Source organism: Falco biarmicus, chromosome 1 (genome assembly GCF_023638135.1).
Source record: "Falco biarmicus isolate bFalBia1 chromosome 1, bFalBia1.pri, whole genome shotgun sequence".
NCBI lineage: Eukaryota > Metazoa > Chordata > Aves > Falconiformes > Falconidae > Falco > Falco biarmicus.
This window is the reverse complement of record NC_079288.1, coordinates 66979351-67002962: the sequence shown is the minus strand read 5'-3', so window position 1 is coordinate 67002962 and position 23612 is coordinate 66979351. Positions and strand designations below refer to the sequence as shown.

General features: G+C 32.9%; 1 protein-coding gene across 1 annotated transcript in view; it reads right to left on the bottom strand.

Moving 5' to 3' along the window:
* SGCZ (sarcoglycan zeta) overlaps positions 1-22506 on the bottom strand; it is a 222824-nt gene extending 200318 nt beyond the window's left edge. Inside the window, exon 1 of the mRNA XM_056352775.1 lies at positions 22312-22506. Coding sequence (XP_056208750.1) covers positions 22312-22506 — 195 coding nt within the window. The remainder of the gene's footprint in view (positions 1-22311) is intronic.
* Positions 22507-23612: the final 1106 nt, after the last annotated feature.

The window sequence follows — 23612 nt, the reverse complement described above, 5'->3', positions numbered from 1 at the left end:
ACTTTCATAAGTGTAACATACTTAATATGAACCAGTTTTCCCATTAACAGAAAGGATTTTTTTATCACCATGCTCATGCACCCCCAATAATGTGTTATTAAAGTACAGAATCAAAAGTGCCAAACTACTTTTGTTAACAAAAGCTCTCCTAAGCTGTTCGAAACTTCACAAGGAGAAAGGCTATAGTACTTCCTATATACATAGTGGTATATTAAAATCATTGTGAAGTCTGTTGAAATGAGTATTGCAGATTGTGTTCTTGCAGGTAAGAATCTATCTATATATTTAGACTCAGTTCTGTCCAGCTGCTTCACAGGGGCAAGTACAGCAGAACAGGGTTAGGAAGAGATCAGGCTGTAACTACTTAGTAGTAATTTTAATGTTGAAGGTTTCTTCTCACATGCAGAAACATGTGTAAAGGGCAGAAAAACATGTAAAGGGCAGAAGGGGTCAATCAGGCCATGTTCTGTAGATGTATCACAGGCTAAAAGGATTACTCAGATTCAGAGGAGAGATCTGCTGCCTCCTATATGTCAAAAAATATATTTCACTTACATTGGAAACATGTAACAGATATGTATATTGACTCAGCTGTAATATATGTTCAACATATTAGTTCTGAAAGAATCAAGAAAAACCCTATTACTGAGTCTAAGCAGCTGTCAGTACATGCTTGTTACACATTTATGCATGTGAAATTATATCCACAGTTGTGATATTCCACACTCTAGTGTGCTTAATTCACCTGCAGTTTCTCATTATCCCCCACAGTTCTTACTGACATGAAACTGAACCCATCATCTACTCACTAATTATTCTTCCGTATGGTTAACATAGAACATACAGAATAGTAACACTTCACTGAGTATCGACTGACAATTTCTCTCAGACTACCTCAGTGAAAATTAACTCTCAGCTTCAGGAAAGATGACAAAGAGTCTTACTCCTACTCTTATATTTCAAGATTCATAAATATTTGTGTCTATTATCTTGAAGAAAATGCTTAGTAGCACAGTGCAAAACCCAATGAAGCTATTGGAGGAAGGAAAAGCATATGATGTATTGCAAACAGACTAAGTCTTTGTCCGAGAAATCAGTCTCTGAATTTTCGTCCCCAACCATGCTGAAATTCTGTCAATCTGCTTTTCAGAAAAATCAAATCAAGCAATAACAATCTCTCCCAGTTCCAGCACCACTGCTGCAGGTCTCTTCCCAGCCAAGGCACAGAACCTTGATTCCAGCTCATCTTTCTGACCTAACCTTCTGATTCTGGGGCAGATTAGCTATGATTACTTTCAATTCCAATACTCTGCTAGGGAAAATGTCTAGAGGACCTATATCTGAGCATGTCTCTTACTCGCAGACATATACTCCTGATCAACACATGTTTAACAGTTGATGCAAATTGAATTTTGCCAATTGGCAGTATCTTAATATCTTTATGATATTGCAACCCTTCATTTCTCTGTACTTAATAATATTATCTCTGCATCATAATATTATTTGAAGTTAGGAATGAAACAAACCAAAACAACAACAAAAACAACTCTCAAACAAATATGAATCCCTAGTTTTCCTTTTCAGGCTTCCCTGGAGTCTAACTTGTTAACTTGCATCGCAGTTCAGGGTTGAGGCATAGATTCTCACATATCTACAAAGATCCTCATAAATAACATCTTAAAAAAAAACAAACAAAAAACCTACACTTAAAGCTTATAGTTTGGTTTTTCTTTACTTAGAATCTTATCTTGAAAATTATCCAAAACAAAAATGAGAAAGGATAAATATATTTGAACCTGAACCTAGTTTTTAGAAGACAGGTAGTCCACTGAGACTCTACCAAGAAGTATGGGAGACTGTTGTTCAGTCAGTTGCTATTTCATAACAAATTATCTTGTGGTGACCTGTGGCACTGAGCCTATGTCTGCATTTCACATCAAAAATGGAGGTGTCGGAACTCTCTTTATTTGTATGAGTTCTATGAACACAAACAAATTATATCTGAAGGGCAGTCAAGCTACAGATTTTTAGAATGAATATTCATTAAAGTAACTCCTCTGAAGCTGTTAACAATGGAGAAGAGGGTTGTTTTGGTTTTCTTGCCCTCTTTCTCTCTGGAAACCTTCAGTGTATCTCAATTTATATGAATTCACTGACACTAGAAAGATCAGTGTCTTTTTGTTTATTTTTTTTCAGGTTGGTTTGTTGTTGTTCTTGAAAGAGTTTACCCTTGAGTCCTAGTTGTATTTCTGCTTCAGAGAAGTGGTGAGAGGTTCTGCAAGTAAGTGGAAGTCAAGAAATCTTCTATATACAGTGATGACAGAGCAATGTGAATGAAGAAAATAGAAACCCAAATAATTATTCAAGTATTGCATTAGTAATATCAGGTACCCTGCAGCCTGTGTCTCACTCATGATCGATTTTGGTACTAAGAGAGACATGAGCAGTGTTGTGTGTAACTGAAGCTCTTCCATGTTGTTCAAACATATAGAAGGACTTTCTCCAAAGTTAATTCTTTCCTATCTCTTAAAGTAAGATCTGTCAGGTAATGCCTTCCCTTTACTTAAGATATTTATAAGGTCTCTTGTCTGTAGAGCTCCTTATTTGCACACATTCTTGTTTTTGTGAATAGTCCTTGGAATTGGCCAACCAGTTCCACAGTTATAAACACAGAAATATATTCCCTATAATATAAGATCAGTATCTTTGTTTCATAGGAATCAGTACTGCAATATGGACTTAACAATCACACACTGTATGTAGAAAAACATCAGATATTTCATTTACTTTACTATTTGGCATACATATTATTATATATATATTAATTAATATATATATACTTATTAAATATAATAATACATATTACATTTACTATTTGGCAGGTTTTTCTTCCTTGTTTAATATATGGTTAGCTCAGAAGTTCAAACAAACCATTGCCCACAACAATAATGTTGGTTTAGTCTATTTTTTAAAAAAATGTTATAAATATATTGGAAAATGAAAAAAATGAAAGCTAACACCACTGGCCTGACTCTTCATCTACTATCTCCTTCACTTCTAAAGAGCTCCCATTCTCCTGGTGACCTGTTTCGTGGCTCCTGTCTTCCATCCTAGGTTGCTGCTCTGGATAACTGGATTGACAGCCCAAGAAGTCTTTTCACCTAGCTCATGGATTTAACTGAAATATCACAATATTAACAACAAACACAGTTTTGTAGGCAACTCCTGCTGTTTCCTCTCTGTGCTGCTTTATAGTGTAATAAATACTGTATGTCCTTGAGTGCCATAGAGCACTGTAGGAATAAACCACCTTTGTAAGGAAAGCCTAACATTAAAGCAGTCAATTCTACAACACTGAAAATGCCTTTCCCAGCTTTGTCATCATCTACTATCACACACAGTTTTTTCCTACAACAGTACTAAGAATATTCTGAAAGTTGTTTTTGTTTTTTTTTAAACAATAAATATTTTCTATAAAATTGTCCAGCATTAGATGTTCACTAGGTTGGTTTCTTTTTGTCAATAACTGTTCAGGAAAATTGTTGTATTTGCTTATGGTTTTGATTATATCCTGTGTTATTTGATATGATGTTATACATTATATCTTTATTAGTTTTTGGAGGTTTTTTTTACTTGATTAGAAAATTAATAAAATTTTCAATCTAGCTTTTTCAGGCAATGAATATCTCTATGACATTTTAATGGCACCTATATGTAAAAGCTTATCACTTCAGAAAATAAAAGCAAGCTTTTTAATCAATTGAAGGTGAATACATTCTGGAGTTTGTGTCGAAAGAATCAAATGATTACAAGCTTCATAGTATGTCCTTGAGTATTAAAAAACTGTTCCATTCCATTGCTATTATAAAGCAAAAATGCTATTCTAGAATCCTGCTATGAAATATAATCGTATTGTTCACATTAAGAAAGAAGGTGGTCCAAGCCAACAGATCTTCCCCATGAATACTTTGTCTAGTTTTGTGAGTACAGTACTCTGGGATGACCAATACTACCTTGAAGATCTCAGTCACAGTTTTAGAAAAACTAAATGAAACACAGTATCTTAGGCAATTGCTACCTCTTTCATTTAAATTCTCAATATCAAAAGAAGTTTTCTGATCTAGAATTTGAGTTCAGTTCTGATTCTTACAGAGTTGCATAAAATCTTAATCTCATAAACCATAATTTTATAAATGCAGGTAGAATTTTGACTTTGATGATTTTGATTATTTGATTTGACTCTTTGAAAACCAGAATTTTCATTTTGATATTGATTATAATATTGTACTGTATCACAAAAAGTGGCATGGCACTTTCCAGAAGAAAACCACAGTCATATTTATGAGCCAGCTGAAACCTTACTGAAGCATGCATTTTGGTATTCCTGTCCTATTTATAAAGTACTTGTAGCATTATCTGAAGGCGGGAGCAGGGGTGATTGACATACACTGAAGGATGGTTTACCCTCTTGGTATTTGTCTGCCAGAACAAAAATGCCCCACTTTTCCAGGCATGTTATTTTTTTCCTTTTCCTCCTATATTTTGCACATTTCAGGATCCAAGCAAGCTAAATTTTGTAAAGCAATGGGTTAGAGCCAATTTTGTCTGCATTCTATACCACTATGGGTAATGGTGTTAAACTGTTGTTGTTCTTCCCCAACTCCATCTACTGCCTGTTAATGTAATGCTGTCACCTAGCACTCAAGGTCTCCAAACCTTGAATCTATAACGTGGAAGAGCACTGGGGAAGCACTACTACTCACTTACTCTGGTCTGCATTCTTTCCTACACATGCACTATTTGCTGTTATCAGAGATAAGATACTGCACTTGGCTCTGATATGCAATAAATATGTCATTAAGTAGTTTATCCCAACAAAGTTAGTCTTAGTGAAGGCCATGGAGTAACACAGGTTTTGAATAATTCCCTGATGACTATCTTAAATCCTTTTCTTCATATCTGTAGCAAAGTGCAAGTGAGAAAGCAACTAGAGACAAATGTCTCTGCTAGATTCTAAAACACACTGGATTTGATTAAGGAACAGTATATAAATGTTAAGAAACAACATTTAAATTACTGAGAGAGAACAGTTATTTGAGTTCTAAATTAAATTAGAGCTTTATTTGGATTAATTTTTCCTGTACAATTAAAAAAAATAGTGCTTCAAGTAATAAATGGAAGTCTAGCTACCTAGCAATTTACTTCTGTATATCCTTTCCTAAACTGTGCATTACAAGTTGTTTTGTTGAAATTAATTCTCAATGGTAAGAGTAACTTGCAATAATAGTTTCTGCCCTGAATAATCAAATGAAGAGGGGAATAAATTACTACAGGTTATGCAACACATCTTAAAAAGCAGCAACTTTATTATACAACTAGCATTTCAAGTGTTCTCTACTGAACCTTAGATTTTATTTTGAATCCATGATCATCAACTTGCTGAAAGGCAAGACACACACCTGATGTGAGCCATCAACCTACATGTCCACTGTTCCCGCTGACTGAAATTTCAGAAATCTTTTGATATCTCACAGAATGCCAGGGGTCAGCTTGCATGAGCAGCATGAAATCAGATGTGCCATATTGTTCAGCATCTGCTCCTAACTTCAGACAAATGCTTTGCTGGAAAACATAGGGCTGTCAGCATCGATAATTCTATGCTAATCCATCAACTTTTACTTGTGTTTTGCCTCACCAATTATTTTCCTCAGAGCTTGTTTAGCTAGCTATACCTGGCTAATGAGCCTCAGATCAACTTAATTTGTATTGAAGAGATATCTTCTTCTTTTCTCTCTTTTCTTCCTTTTCCTTTCTTTTCTTCCTTTAAAATCATTCCTCATTTTCAAGACTCAGCCTGTGCTCTCCTCCTTTCTGTTCTGCCTTCCTATCAGCCTGAAACAGTTCTTACTGAAGACCTTTCTTTCTTGGTACTGTAATTTTTATAGTATCATTATAGAGTTTAGAGACAGTTTTATTGTAGGCAATAAATATTTCTAAAATCATTCAGGCATCCAGCAATTGTGTTTATTTTATGTCACCATCACACCATGGAAGATCATAATGGTTATAGAGGCCAAATGCATTTCTAAATTAATATAAAATTTATAGTCCTTCATTAATTGGGCAAAGTAATAAAGGAACAACTAATGAATAGCGTCTAGATACTTCAAGCACTTTTAGCATACTTAAATATTTCAAGATACGCTTAAACCTATAAATCATATAAAAATGAATGTGCCATGTACTTAATGCTTCTCTCCTAACACTTACATACAGGCATCTATAGTAGCACTGTGAAAACTCACACCCAAGTAAATAACACTTTACTGGCATTGCTAAATCTGCTAGAATTTTTCTTACAGTGACATGAAAGGTAATCATAACAGACAAGAACAGACTTGTATTTCCTCTAGCGGAGACTTTCAGAGAAAGCTGAACCAAGAGCCTATATCCAATGAAAGATAAAAAAGTATAATCAGTATAGTTCTGTGTGAATAAAATCCCAGAACCATTTCAAGAACCCAGTTTTAAGTATATCTCAGACTACCTCTTTGCGCCAGTAAAACTTGGCATAGTCCTACTTTAGACACTTTGTACAAATAAGGAGTGCAGTTACTGGTTTTGCCCTGGTTTTAAAGCTGTCTTTTTCTGGGTTTTGTTTTTTTTATTGCTTGTTCTCTCCCATAATTTTTCTTTTGATTCCCATTTATTTTTCTTTCCTTTCCAAAACTATATATTAAAAATCTTGTTTCCATAATTTCATTGATTATTATCAGAAAAGCTTTTTTAATTACAATGTTTATTTATTTAAACATAGTGTATGACTAAAGAGCATGACAAAATCCATTAAATAAAATCAAGAATCAAGTACTTTTTGAAAGCCAAGACAGCTTGTTGCCAGTATTCAAGATAAGCACTTTATCATTCAAAATTCAACCTTCTTAATAGCCAAAAATGCTTATTCTACCTCACCAAAGGACATTCTCTTTTTACTCAAACTGCATGAAAGAGCAGAGAACTAAGATGCATAAGAATTAAATGATCACCCTCCCCAGATCAAAATACACTCGGTCATTACATTGTAGTCAAGACATCTTGCATTTATTACCTCTACTAGCTGCCAAACCCACAGGTACTTTAATTGATCCATTGGGTCATATATTTCTTCAGTTGTAAAATTCTAGTAACATATGTTCATGTTGATTTTATTACCTAGTTTTTAAATATTCAAGTGGGTTTTCCAATAACTTCCATTTTGAAGTAATAAATCATTAATACTCACAGCTAGACAACTACAAAGTGTAGTAAAAACCAAACTCCAATTTTCATTATCCTTGTCCAATGATTTACTCAGAAGATGAGAATACTTCTTTACAGTATATCATATCTGCCAGGACTGTCACCATTTTAATTTTAGTGGTCTAAAAAGTATGTCTTGTTTTTCATTTTGAAACATATTGCTGCCTGAGGCTATTAAATCTTATTAGTTAAGAAACCTTTTATATATGAAACATAAATGGTGCTTTTTTTACTTTATTTCAAGTTTTTGATCTCATAATTCTTTTTCAATTTCATAATTTTTACCACATTAGGTCAGTCTTCCCTTCTCCCTTCCATTTGTCTTTCCTCTACAATACATGCCTTTCCTGCACACCCTTTTACTTTCATTTTGCAGCATGGAGGATATGTATACAACAAAATCTGAAGTTAAGCTAAACGAATAGTTCCACTCACATAAAATTACAATAGTTAAACTATTTTATTTCTTGAATTTCTGTCCTCATGCTCTTCACTACTATATGACTACAAGTAACAGACAAAGTAATATCAACATAAGTCCTTCATGCTGATAACCACATGGAAATAGGTGATATTGATCAAGACCATGGACTGGGGGAAAATAGGAAATTTAGTTAATACTTATACAAGTGGAAAAAAAGGAAAAATATTTGATATTACTATGTCATTCCTTGAATATTCAAGATGTTTTACTGACTTATGTACTTTTAAGAATTTGATAGACCTTAGAAGGTTACCGCTATACTGGGATATAAATTTGTTTTCCTTTCCAAGGAAATTAATCTAATAAATAACAGGACAAAGATGGAACACTTAATAGAAAGACATTTTTTGTCAAATGAAAAAAAAAAAATTGAAAATATCCAAGACTTTTCTGTATTCAACTTATATTACGTTTAGATTGGAAAGTTTATTTTGCCTCTTATACTGAGTGTTTTTTAGTTTCTAGGTAGTTTTGGAAAATGACCGAGTCATACCTCAGTAATACTGACAACATACCTTTAAACTGGATCAGAGGTGATTGCCTTTTTAATTTCCTTTGGTTGATAGCTGAATAAAACCTGCTATTCTATATAAAAATTAATGGAGGGGTTTTTTTCAGGTATTGGTAGTTTCAAAATTAACTATTGAAAATATTCCAGTATTCTGTGATGATGCTTTCTTTCAAATAGATTAATAAATCCCAATCACATAGGCAAAGTCAATTAAAATTCTCATGATATGTTTCTATATTCAATTCCAAATGTATGGACAAGCTTGTGGAAATCCAGGCTTGCATGCTTGACTTGACCAAGATCAGAGGAGAATCAACAGATCTGTATAAAAATGAAACCAGCACAAGACTGTCTACTATTCACATACATACCTGTGTAAATACACATATATGTTTCATACACACATATGAAAACACTAAGGGCGTGCATGCACACATACAGTAGTTATAGACCAGAATGTGATAGACCCATAATGAATTCCAAAAAGACAGAGACAGCCGAACCACACTTTTGCTTCTATAACTTCTAATAAAGAACAATTAAGCAAGAAAAAAGGTAAATCAAAGTGATTGGAGTTGCCCATATAGTGGCCTCTTCCTTGTCGATTTTAGAGGGACAGGGAGAGAGACACCTGAGAATAAGCACAGAAATTAACCTAGGTATATGTGTATGTGTGTATATTTAATAATTTCAAGTGGGTTTAATCCATATTAGTAAACTGAAAACAAACTATTTATAAAAGAACATATCTAAAATTTTGCTTGAAACCTTCATGTAAGTGTAAAAATGTGTTGCCTAAGGTATTATCTTGTCAAAGGCAGAAATTGTTCATCAACTGACTGATGTTTTCTAGCCAAGACAGGCGTTAGAGACTTTGAAATTTTTTTCAGGAGTTATACAACCAATACAAATATAATTACATCTGTAAATGTGAAGGAAAAAACCTCTTCAAAATTGTTATTTTCAAGAGTCCACCCAGCATACTGTGCATATTACACACTAAAAATACTGTGAGGACCCTAATGATCGGAAAAGAAATATTTCACATATAACAACTCCAGAAGGGCATTTTTACAATAACAGGCAAAAAATTGTGCAGGAATATGTTTTTAAAACAACATATAATCAAGACTGACTTCCAAATACTTTTGAAAACCAAGCCATTAACTGCTAACTTGAAACTTGACTTTTTTAGGTTATGTGTATAAGAAAAATACTAAGTGATACACCACAAAAATACAACATCAAAATGTGAAAAAGTTTCTAGAAATACTTCTGTTCACTTTCAGAGTACACTACAGGTAGTCAGAGGTTTTATTGCCCAGTAGGCTACAAAGCTGTTAAGTAAGAATTTTGGAAAATTTCTCTGTAAAACAGACAAATTATTTGACGTAAATTATTTAGGGACATCATTTTTGTTTCAATAAATGATTTGTACATTGGGAGCTTATTGGATATTGAGCAATACTCTAACAATGAGTTTTAGATAATTAGGACAGAGTATTGTGAAATAGTTATATGATTGAATTACTCAGATGGACTCCTTAGATCTTCTGTCAACAAAAACAAATAGTAGCCTGCCAGAATATTTCAGATGAGCTTATACCTTTGAGGATCTCTGATGATACTGTATCCTATGTTATAATCTATGTTGATTTTCATTGTCATTGAAACAATGGTTTAAGAATGTTTTAAATTCTTAAAACAGTTTCCCCTTTACAAGCTTATTCAATCAAAAATTCTTATCAGGTATTTTGTTGTACTCTTGCTTTACATAAGCAACTCAGGCTTCACCTGAACCTTAGGGTATCTGAAGTAATTTTATTGACACACAGCATGAATCCAAAATCCATAAATATTTCCCTTCAGACTGCAAAAATTATTTTTTAATGTGAAAAGTAATAAAACCCTTCACCTGCCATTGAATTTTATTTTCTTGAAAGTAAATGCTTTGTTAATCTTCAGTGAGCTACAGGTTACAGCTTTATTAAATTTTAAAACAGGAGTGTAACAGTCCTTTGACAGGTGGGCCAAAGCTCAGATAACTATTCATAACAGGATATTTATTTTTCCACAGTTCATATTAAGAATTAGAGATCAGAACACTATGTCTATAATCAGAGTATAGAAAGCATATTCCCCAAAACTTTTATATCTGCCACAGAATCTTTGTTGCCATACTCTTCGCCCTTTTTCACTGTCCAACAGATCCTGCTTAGGTACTACAAAAGTTTGATCATTTTGGAACCAAGACAAAGGGATTTCCCTAGTAACATCCTGTAGATATGGTTTCTTCAGAGAAAGAAACTTAACTTTTCACTTTAAAGGGCCGTGGCAATGGTTTAAGTTGAAGGCAACTGTAGAAAGAGAAATTTACCCAATTTATAATAGTCTACCTACTTCATCTGTTTGACTTAAACACCAAATTTCCTTACAAATGCAACGTACACACCCCCACAGCACCAAAAGAACAAAATCAAACAAGAAACCTGACCAGAGATTACTTGATTACTTGGACACGCATAGTTCTCCCATTCAGCCCTTTCCTACAAGGGTCTTCCCTGATGGGCCCAATAAAAACACCCTAAAAATAAAAAATGAAGAGCCTATCATAAGCTATTTCTCAAGAAGTAAAACAGGTCTAAACCTACAAAAAGATCCAATTGCATTCTTTTTACAAGACTCTACAGAATCATCCCATATCCTCTTAATAGGATTTGTCAGTAAAGCCAGGAAAAAGGAAAAGATATTACGGGGTTTTATTCTCTGTATGTTTCCACAATATGATTATCTTTATATTCAAATGCAGTAAGAAAGGCTCAGGATGCAAGCTTTTAGGCTTTAATTCTTTCCAACTCCAGCCTTCACTGATCACTTTAACAGAGCTGTTTTACAAAATGACAGAAATAGAAACAATTAATTTTAAATGTTATTGCAGTAGCAATATAGTATTCATAACTGAAATAATGACAATACCCACTAAAATGTATCTTTACGTAAGTAAACTTTCCAAAACACGTAACAGTAATATGATCTCTGAGTCCAGTGGTTGAAAGGGAAAACAGCAAAGCAGGGGCTGTCTATATTTCAGGTTCTTTCTGTTAAAACTTCAGAAGTGCCATAAAGATGTAGTTGCTAACTCACACTAGATTCTAGCTTGAGTAATTTTATATCATCTTTAATTTCAAAATTTTATGCCTCTTACTTTTATTAATGCTATTTCTCTTTAAGCATTCTATATTCAAACCTACACTCAAGATAATGATGATGTTAAAATAATTCTAAAGCTAATTGTGAAGTAATAAAGTGATTTGAAACACTGCACATAATTTATGAAATTTAAAATGGAAAGCAAGATACTGTAAAAATAAGCATAAAAATCAACCCTCTCTTTTCATAATTACCATTTTAATTATGGAAGAGCCAAAACCAACATGAAACCATCAGGAAATAAAAATGTAAACAGTTCATATCCCCCGAGGGGAAAAAAAAAAACAAACCAAAAAAAGTTGTGGATGCGTATATACAAATAAGCTTGTATCAATCAGCCCTGAGAACAAACCCACAGGCAAGTTTACTTTTATTAACTATTCATATCATACATTTTTTTTAAATTAACTACCGTAAAAATGAACAAGTCTTTTAATAGTTATCATAATACTTTTGTAAATAAATCAAAATATCAAAGTATGTGCCTTAACATATAACATGACAAAAATTGTTTCCAATAAAAGTGTCTTTTGGACTGCACGTTCATGCCATAGAGCTACCACAGATTTCTGTCTCATCTGCTGATTCTATGTAGCATGCCCAGACCCAGAAAGATGACTCAAATGGATTGTATATTCCTGAAGACAATGAATGAAATAAGAAATGGCTCCATCTCTATAAAAACCATCATAAAATCATGATTTGAAGATGACGAAGTATATTTCTTTTTTATTTCTATCTATACATCTCCTTTCATCTACTAGTATTAAAATATTATTTCTACTGAGCAGAGAGCAGGATAGTAACTTTGACTTTCATTCCATGGAAATAACTCCTTTTCCTTTTATTGACTTGTGCCATTGCAGTATACGAAAAAAAAAAAAAAAAAGGCTGATTAATAGCTGAATTAGTCAATCAAAGTTCATATATATTAATTTATACTAGTTTTTGTTATACTTATTTCATTTAGGTTTTGTTGAAGTAGACAGGAATTCGTTACCCTCTTGCATGTGCATCCTTGCTTTTATAAACCTGAGCTTTAAAAATAATATGAACAGTAAAAACAGTAACTAGAAGTTTTTGTCTGGGAAACCATTTCTTGGTATTGCTTTACTGTGTAGACAGATTTACTGTGCACCATAAAAATGCATATTTCATTATTAGAGATATTAAAATATGTGTCTGATTGAGGTTTTTTGTGTGTGTGTGTGTTTTTGGGGTTTTGTGTTTTTTGTTTTTTGTTTTTGTTTGTTTTTTTTTTTTTTTTGTAAGATGCAATAGACTTGCAACTCTCAAGATCTTACAGGGGACCCTGCACAGTTTGTTTTACCTAACTGAATGGCACAGTAAAAAAAATTCCGGAATCTATAGGGGTTGATGCTCGGTTGAATACACTGTTGCCATAATGGACTCTGGTGTGACAGAAAGGGTATGCACCTCATTGCCTGCAATAAGAAATTTTTAGACAAGCTCTGTTAAACCAAGCTTTTCCAGAAAAGGCAGCTAAATTTATATTACAAAGAGCTTTAGGATTGTTTAGTAACATTCACTTCTGTTTTGTGGTGGTTCTACTATTTCTATATTGCCTCTGGCAATATCATTTATATTCTGCTTTAATTGCATTTCTAGGGTTTTTTTCCTTAATTGGATCTAGCAGTATAGTAAAATATGACCAGACATAAATGAGATATCCCATCACTTCCACCTGTTGCATAAAGGTCTTAAAATTTTTTCTCCTCATCCCCTGCAGGCCACATAAATATCTTATTTACAGTTTTTGATTTAAAAAGTTTTTGCTTCTGTATCATTCATGCTTAAAACATTTGATTTCATCATCTAATCCTGTCTGGAATTGCAACCACACATCTAATATCCTGATTTATAAGAAAGAAGAGGAAAAGAAAAACTCTGCCATGTAAGATACCTATCACTACATATTCTATCTTACCCTCTGATTTCTTTCTTATTGTTATTTCTAGACGGACTAGGTCTAATTTAGGCTAGATTAAAATGAGCACGTTGTGCTCCTGTACACAGACTTGTATTGATTTCAAGATGGAAGTTCTGTACAAATAAAAACAGGAGTACAAATACAGACGGTAATTTTTTATTGTACTCTATACCCACATAAATCATCCCATTAATGGAAGGGAAAGAAGAAACCATGACACATTTATTTATTTATATAGATTGTTGGTGCCTTTAAGTAATTAAAGATTGTTCAATATCAGATTGGTTTGATACCTTTCTAATTGATGCTGAATAACATTACAAAACATTACTGCTTGGTCTGAACTATAAAATGAACTTAGTCTGCTTTAGTTGCCCTATTTGAGACAAACATGTTGTATTGGCCTTTTCTTTCCATGTAATGACTTTCTGCTGAATATTTTCTTAAACCCTAATATAGAAAATTAAGTTTTTTCTTCTTCCCTGCTCCCCGCTCCCCATCTTCTCCCCCCTTAAAAAAGATTGCACATCAAGAACTATTTTCAAGGACCCGCTATTCAAGCTATGTGATTTGACAAACTTAAGTGTCAGAACTGGTTTATTGGATAAACCTTTAAGAACTCAGCACTATATTTTTTTGTATAATATTCTTTTGAAAATCTTGCTTTCCACAAACATTAATGTCATGCTAGAATACACATGGAAAGGGAACACATCTGAAAGCCAATAATGGAAACTAAGTTAACTCAAGTTTCATGAAAGCAAATATTTGGAAAAAAATTCTGGGATGCTTGTTCCAGCCTATTTACACAGTGATTAAGTTATCTAGTAAACTTTGTTCACTCAGCTAAAACACATTATTATTATTTAATAAAAGGTAAACTTCCACAAACTATATATATATATATATATATATATATATTCATTGTCACTTTACCTATCAAATGAATTGAAATTGTTGTTTCCCTCTTCTGTAATTTCTATAGCCATATTTGGCACTCTTTTTGAACATTAAAACTCTTAACAAAAGATTGCATGACTCATAGTTTAATGCATATCAGAATCACTGCAGTGAATGGTGGAAGAAGATGTAGCCATCCACACTTATTTTGCAATACAGGGCAAGCTACCTGTGGCATGCTGGACTGATGACATGGGATAAAGGTACAAGTTACAAATCTGTGTCCCTTAAGCTGATTCTAAATCAGTCCTGACGCTTCATAAAACACATCTGAAGCAATGAGACAAATGAGCAAGCAGTGACCTTGTACAGGCAAATACCTCTTTATGGTCTCAATGCATGTCTACAAAGTAAACATTGATTATAGGCAGTTTTCCCCAAGTATTCAAAATCTGGATACTACAGTACAATTTTTTAAAGCCACTGCAAGGTCAGGTTGAAATTGCTTAAACTATGGTATAAATAGAATTATTTTTTTTTTCCTGCAGTGAATTTAATCACATTTTTACAAGGTTATGTAGGGTGCAGAGTATTTATTCCCTTTTTCTGTTGGGAACTTTAACAGTATCCTGCCATTAAATCTGCATGACCAAACAAATATAAAAATGAGAAATGGTTTTTTTTCCATTTTTTCTTCACCAGAGATAATTTGTAACAATAAACAGCAGAATGCACAGATATATATCCCAGGAATAAAATAAAATATTTAAATTCTGCATTCAGCCACCCAGAACCAATCATGTAACCTGCACATCAAATCAAGCCAATTCATATTTGCTAAGAAGTGTTATTAAACAGCACTGTTTTAAACAATACCTTCCTACTTTTTAACAAGATGCCTTTGCATGAGATGCCTAGTACTATAAAACAGCTAACCAAATATCTGTAACAGTGGCTTGATTGTTTGTGCAAACTCTCGCCATGAGTATATGTAACAAATAAGAGATTGCAAACTTGGTATTTTAGATTAGTTGCCTTTCCACTATGACATGACAGATTTTAATGTTTTCCCTTTCACTGGGGATGGGGTGAAGAGGAGATAACAGAAAATTTACAGAAATTAATTAGGATTGTGCACATGAATTACTGTACAGTCAAGTAAACCTACACCATACTTGCACTGACAGATTGTTGTTTTTTTTCTTCCCATAAGTGCTAGGAAAGAAGGTATACAATATAGGAGATAAATATACAAAATGAGATAAAAAGTGATTTAGAAGAATGGTATTAGAAATACTTAAAATGAATTCTTCATTGTACTGAGAACAGAAACTATGTGACATGCTTAAAAGAGAGTAAGAATAAATCAATTCATTCCTACCCACTGCACTCCAAATCAAAGAGGACAAAATTATTTGAAAATACCCTCCCACTCAACAAAGTTGTGCTTTTTCATGAGTGTTAACAAACGGGATAAAGTACAAGTAGAATTAATGCGTAACAAGATTATTTTGCTGACATGCTATGAACAAGTCTTTGAATCATGCCTGGTGTTGGCAGGTTAATTCAAGAAACAAGTTTCTGTTTTCCAGTGCAGCATAAAAAGGAGCTGAGAATACAGCCAATTACATGTGTGTGTATACATGTGCGTATGCACACATATATGCTTTTCTAATACTCATTTTAGCTGGCTGAAATTTTTCTAAACATTTTTTTTTTCAAAGGAATTATAAACTGAGCAGAAAATATTATTGAGGAATAGACAGCTATTTCATAGGAATTTTCAATAAAATTTATTACAGGGATATCTAATGTTTGAGACTAAAAGATAGTAAGATGCAGGTCACGGATCTATTGAAACATAACATCAGAAATGAGGAGGACTAATAGCCTATGAGTAGGACACTTACCTGGGACATGATCTATATTGGAGACTTCATGAATTTGAACCTTGGTCTCCGATATCTTGACTAAGTCTCTTAATCATTAATAATTAATGATATTGCCTGCTCTGGACTGGATCTCTCTCACTACAGAAAACAAACAAAAAGGAAACAAAAGCTTTCTTGCATTCATCCCAAAATGGGACATCAGGTTCTTGAAAACTAAAAATTTGAGGGATATAGAGAAATAGTTCTCTATCTAGTTAAGAGAACAAGTTTTTAAAATGAGATTATTTACAGCTTAAAGTAACTCATTGACAATAAATGATTGCCATTTAAATAAATGAAATCTGCAGGTGCGGCAGAACATATTAAGTATCCAGCAACTGCTACTATTAAATCATGATAATATTTATTCAAAACATAATAACAAACTGCTGCCTTTTTAAAATGAAAGTTGTCTGTTTGCCAAACAACCAAATTATTTTTTAGTAGAGATAAGTACAGCTATTACACAACTTAATAAATTTCAAATGCCAGTCTGCTACAAAAATTAGCTAAGAAATGGAAAAGAGGTTTTTCTTACTTCTGATTTTAGCTGCCATAGGCAAATACTGTCTTCATTGCATAGATCAGCAGAACCAACTGAACTAATAACAGAACAAATACTGTTTCGAACTTCAAACAGAGAGACCTGGGTGGTCAAAGAATCTTAGAAACCTGATGGCTCATATCACTGTTGTGCTTGTTCGATGGATGAGTATTACAGTATAGTTTTGTAAATAAATTATTTTTTTATTTTACAGCATGCCGAGACAGTTTGCTATAAGTCTAGATAAAAGTATTTAATACAGCTGCTTTAGTTCTGTACCACTAAAGCCTTAAGTATCAAATCATAGCTTTAATAAACAAATTGTACTTTGAAAAAATTATAAGCATTTTTTCTGTATTGGATATTAAGATCAGAATATGTGTGTGTGTCCCAACAACACAGGAAATTAAAAATAAGAAATATTTTTCTCATTCTCAATCAAAACCCAGGAAAATAAACTTGTGTTTATTGGTCTCTATAACTATGTTAATAAAATATTATTTTTCAGATTTAGGTTTTTGCTGATCTGAAAGATTCTAGCTCTAAAAGTCAAACTCCTAAAGGAATATAAGGACGATCTATAAAGATGCAGAGATGAGTTAGTGGTTGCATATATCTGTGTTGTTATATATGCTGTCACATAAAAAGAAATCATCTTTAGTTGGCATGTGTATCTTTCGGCAGACATTTAACCATCTTGCAAACTACCTGCTGTCCAAGTAAAGCGAAGCTGGAGCTAGGGAGCCAGCAACCAGAATATGTTCAATTGTAAGCACAAAGCACACGAATTCTAGCCAGGAAATTCAAACTGCTGCTTATGTTTCAAGCTAAATTGAAGTACAAGTTCTCTTGAGGAATAGCTGTCTCAACCCAGATGATAAGCTGTCTCATTCCTAATCTTAAAAGTAATTCCCATGGTACTACTGGCAAGGGGAGTTTAACATGTATTAATACAGAAAACATCATGAAATGACAGCAGTCAAAACTGACTACAAGACTGCAAGTAACTATAGCAAGAGAAAATACCTGATTTGGAAGACTGCATTAGGGGTAAAAAAATAAGTCTTTTCATACATTGATTCCTAAGGGTAAAGCAGAGACACACAAAACCAGATATATAACCAAAACCGGTAAAATAATTCAGTGCTGATATGATACTTCCTAGGATATGTGGCTGAATCACAGGCCAACCCAAAAAAGATCCTAAAAACTATAGGGGTTCACATTTGCATTTTTCCTACCATTACAATTTTCAGCTTTAGTAAACTCCAAACTTCAAGGTAATGTAATAAGCAATGGAATAACGTAATGTCAAGTAAATGCAAATATCAATGCCAACTGTGTACATATTAGAAAATGTATAAATGCACTGATATCAAATGCCTCCCCCACCAAGAGGGGGGACTTAGGTTTGTATGCTGATCGCCCTGTGTCACTTTGCAATGTCACTTCACAGCGGTAAGAGGAATACTTTGAATTTCTCTTTTAAAGCTGTAATTTGAAATAACCTGCAGAAAACTCGCAGTCACATATTTCTGCACTGGTATGTGTTTAGTGACAAAAATATAAAGTAAATCTCTTTTACACAGTAAGTAATCAGATTAACCAACTGTCAATGTACTTTATTCATGAATATGAAGAATAAATTATATACAATCATAATTCTATTGAGTTTAGAATATCTTAAAGATGATGCAAAATAAAAATTGTATCAGAGAATAATGTTCAAGTGGTATCAAGGAATGTCTTTCAAAAAATGGTTATTACATCTCTGATTCTACCATCTACTATTCCATCTGCTACACAGATACTAATTACCTCTGGGTTTGCCTGTCTGATATACATTATACCAGGGTAATTATTTGTAATTTTTATTTACCTTTCAAAATTATTTCTCACATTGTACACTGGAAGAATAGATTATATACCTGAAAGTTTCTCTACTTTTCCCAGCTATACTACTTAATCTAATAAAAGGAGATTTGCACAACATGCCTACACTGTGTTTTTACACAATTGCAAATAAACCATATTTCCTTTTTAATTACTTCTTTGATGAGATATTCAACATCCATTCCTTAAGGACAACTCACTTTAGTTGCCTTAATATGAGATGAATAGCCAACCCTATTTCTCCTCTCTTTGTATAAACAAGCATGGGATAACTAGCTCACATTCAGAATATGATTTTAACAGGCAAGGTCAATACATTCAAAAAACTTTTCCAATTGGAGAATGCATAAATCGAACTCAGAAAGGCTTTTATTATGCCAATTGGCCAGTGGCTGCAGCTGCACAGTTAAAAATAGAAAGTCAGCAGCTAATACAAATTAACATTGCTGCAGCTGTCAGCCAGCAATGATGAACCCATGCCCTGGCTCTTCACAACCCCTAGAAGCAGTGAAATTACTATTGTTTTCATAAAAAGCTCAATGTTGGCTTGTGCTAAAACAGCACATAATTTAAAATAATGTCAAAACATCAAAGCAGTTCAATTTCAACAATTATTTTATCATGGCTAGACTCCTCTCTTGTGCAAATACTCTTCAAACCAGTTTCATAAAAGTATTTTCCTTTTCAAAAAGTTTCTAGCTATACTTCAGATTTCCTATCACTACCCAGATATACAGTTTCTTAGTTTATATGTATCTATACATATATACACATGCATGGACGAAATATATGTATACTTCAAAGCTGCTGCATTCTTTGAATACATGAAGTTTAGGTTCATAAACTAAATTACTCTCCAACATCCATCACTAAGAATGTGACTCCTTCAGACTTGATACAAATTTCTCATTGGTGCTCAAATGTGCATGTGTGGACAAAAGCATGAAGATTTTACAGAGTTTTTTATATGACAATCTTCTAGCAATCAATTTTTGAACCCATACAGAGACTCTAATGTGAATATTAACTAGTCCAAGTAGAAGACTATCATTCAATCAATCTGCAGAAGAAAACTGGTATTCATCAGTGTATAATAAACAAAATGAATTTGAACATGATCTAAAATAATGGTTCTTATAAAAGCAGAAGTAAATACTGACAGACTTTTTTCATTCTTTCAGCTTTAAGTTACATGATATGCCTACATCTATTATATGTGGCTTTAGAATATTAAATATCCTATTGTAATATAATTTAATTACTATATTTTTTAACAGTCTCTTTGTAAAACAAATGTATGCACTTTAGGACATACTGTTTCAGGTCATAAACCACAGTTTTATGCCTATGGATTATATTTTCTGAAACAGTTTAACCACTTATCATTCTATAAATTTATATAAAAGTTGGAAGACAAAATCAAATCAGTCCTGAAGGAGTATGTCATTAAACAAAGGCATGAAATATTTTGCCATTAAAAGAATAACGTTCAGTAATTTTATGTCAACAGGGATATACTATGTATAAAATTGAGTAAGAAAGATCTGGTGGTGGTATGATCATTAAATAAAATGCTTTGGTTATTCTTTTTAAGTACCAAATCCTTTGGAAAATTTTGCAGATTGTTCATAACAAACAGCTAAGTAGGAATGATAATTTCTGAGGTATTTAAGGGGTATATGATATTCCTAAATGAACAGTGTTACCAAGTATATGCAATATTTTGGAGGGGTTATCATATGAAAAAGGAGTGATATGTTCCATTTTTGTTTTCCAAATCACTTACTGGTATATATGACTATGGTAAATCTGAATATAAAAAAATATTTTTAATTCTGTAACAGAAGGGTTAAAGATTAACTCACACTATTCAGCGGCATACCATTTATCTGTATTTATAACAAATTCAGGATTATTAAAGATGCAGATAAGCTTTGTGATCTCTGAACTATAATTATTAAATAATGAGTTTATAAATCAAGCATGTAACATTTCAAACATTATCTTTGTGAAACTGTTAAGTCAGTGTTTCCATAATTATTTCAGATACATACATCTCAAGTTACTGAAGCAAGGTCTTCAATCCACTAACTAGCAAACACAACTGTGAAACAATTCAGTTGTTTCCTGCACTAGATTCCTGCACCGATTTAGTGACTCACCATAATTGTTTAACTTTCTAACAAAGCTTTGACACACAGAAAAGAAAAATATTTCAAGATCTCTTTTCTAGTTTTATTTTAAAAAGTTTCTATGTTCAAACTGTAAGAGTTTCAAACTGGACAGTGCTGTAGTAGCTTGTAGTATGGAAGGTCAATCATTGCCTAGATATGGGAGCAGTAGTTTCAAATATTTTATTGCAAAGCAATCTTCTGCACAGAGAAAAATTATGTGCTTTTTAAAGCATCTTCTTAACTTATTTAAATTTCCATGCTTAATTTTCCTGTGGAATAATAGCAGACCATTTTACTGAAGTCAAGAGGTATGCACAAATACCCTTCTAATGCAAATAGAAAAAGTGTCTGTGGATGTCCTGTTTTGCAAGCACATTTTGCTAAGAAAACCCCAAACAAACACACACACAAAACCCCACAAAAAAAAAACCCAAAAAACAATAAACTCCAAAAACCAAGCACCACCACCACCCCAAACTTCTAACAAAGTCTTCAGTACATGAATATTAAAGTCATATAGTGGTCAAAATATGAATCCACCGTATTAATCCACTAGTAGCAACTCAGAAGTAACAATTCATTTGCTCAATACATCTCACCAGGCAATGACCTCAGATAACCTTATGCATTGCAGAGCATTAGCAGATATAATTTTACGCATATATTTAATGCTGGTTTTGTTGACTGTTTTTTATTATTATTTCCAATAAACTAATGGAGAATAGAAATGTGCTATGACCCTAGAAATTATAAATGGATTACTAACTACATCAAAATATGTCTTATGAAGGTCAAAATCAAAGAGCGAGTGCAATGATCCTAGAAGCACCACCATTTTTTTAAATTGTGGTGTCTTCTATCTTTCCTTTTGATATACAAAAAGACATTACTCCACTGCCAGTTAGTAAGCACTCCTACCACCTTTATCCAACCAAAGCTTTGGGCAGAGCTCGAAAGTTAACATTGTTTCCACTGAATTAAGGTGTTTATTTTCAGATGTACATCTGAAATGCAGACTCAGTAACACTTTGTTGCTAGTAAAGATTCCACATGGAGGCTGTCTCAAATGCATGCAGCTTTTATACTCACCTGCCCTCTCTTATCAATCTCAAACCAACTAGTCTAAGTTCTAGGGGAAACACCATCCAAATGGTCAGTAAACTGGAAAAAATACTAAGAACTAAAAAAGCCACCCTAGGATGTAACTAACACTGTTTCCTCCTAAGACAGATACCATACAGAAGAGACACAGAAACAACTGACTGCTGTAAGTGGTGACGAGACCAAGAGATGCTTGGGATAGTTACCAAAATGCTTTTAGTTGGGCAAACAAAACAAAACAAAAAATCTGTTTAATCCAGAATTAAAAGGTTACTTCAAGAATCAGGATGCATAAAGTTAAAGCGATACTTACCACTGTGAAATTCATAACCTTCAAAATCCATATTGTCATTGCCATGTTAACAATCATGGTAACCAGCAACAGAAGCACAAAGAAGTATAAGCACCTCTTTCGCCATCCATAAATTCCTACTGGGTAAAACTGAGGATGTTCAGTCCTTGGAAGGCTGTTCTGTTGTGTTGCTAATATATACTGCTCTCGTGTCATCTGGAAAAGAAAGATGCAAGTCTAAGTAAGCAAACGAGATGTCTGTTTTTCATAGATTTTATTACAAGAAGATTATCTGAGAACGTATAGCAAATCAGTTTCCATAAGCACAGAAGGAATGCATTCATTCAGCGTAAATTACATCAGTGTTATTTTTACGAGGAACTTAGTAAGAATTTGGTGAGTTTCATTAATTTAAAAGTAAACTTCTGGTTTGAAATTTCAAATTGGATTTGTATTTCAAATTTATCAGCAAGAAACTGTAAAAGTCCTTAATGTAATCCATGTAAGTAGTTCACATTATTTCTGAAGACTGTTTTATTCCCCTTTATGAGGTCGTTCAGGATTTTTTTTTTTTTTAAGAGAAGTTATGTGACTTTTTTGTATTGGTTTTGGCTGAGATAAAGGTAATTTTCTTCATAATAGCTTGTAGCCAAAACCAGTACACTCTTTCACACAATTAAAGAAAAATCTTTTCCTTCTATAAATGCACATCATAAATGAAATTATAAATTTTGTATTATACTTAGTAAATTAAATTAATAATTTAAGTCATTATACATACACTCATATTTTACATAACAGTATGCCATTGTGTACAGCATAATTTACACCAAAAGAAACAGGAAAACCCTTCTAAGCTTTAAATTTGCCCTTTAGGAGATATGGATACCATCATCATCTGCTGTTTTCCTGAACCTCTTTTAAGTTCTTCTAGCATATAAGCAAGCAGTAACTGCAAACTGCTTAAAGAAGTTATGGCATTTAATTAGAAACCATTAAACATTTTTTTTACATCCTTAATTTTCTTTTACAGTTATTTATATTCATATTCATATTCAACTGTCACATTGCCTTTAGACTGGATGGTATTAAGTTTGTTTTAACTTGATTTTTAAGTCATGGAGAAATCCCACTCTGTTCATGTAAAAGTTCTTCCTGAAACATGCCCATTGCAAAGATTGGTTTAATAAGCTTTGTGCTTAGGAGGGGAAAAAAAAAACCAAAACCACAAACCAACAAAACACTTAAAACACAAATAAAAGCCCAACTAACTTATAAAACAGATAGAATGACCAGTTTTATGCTTAAAAACTGCCTTTATT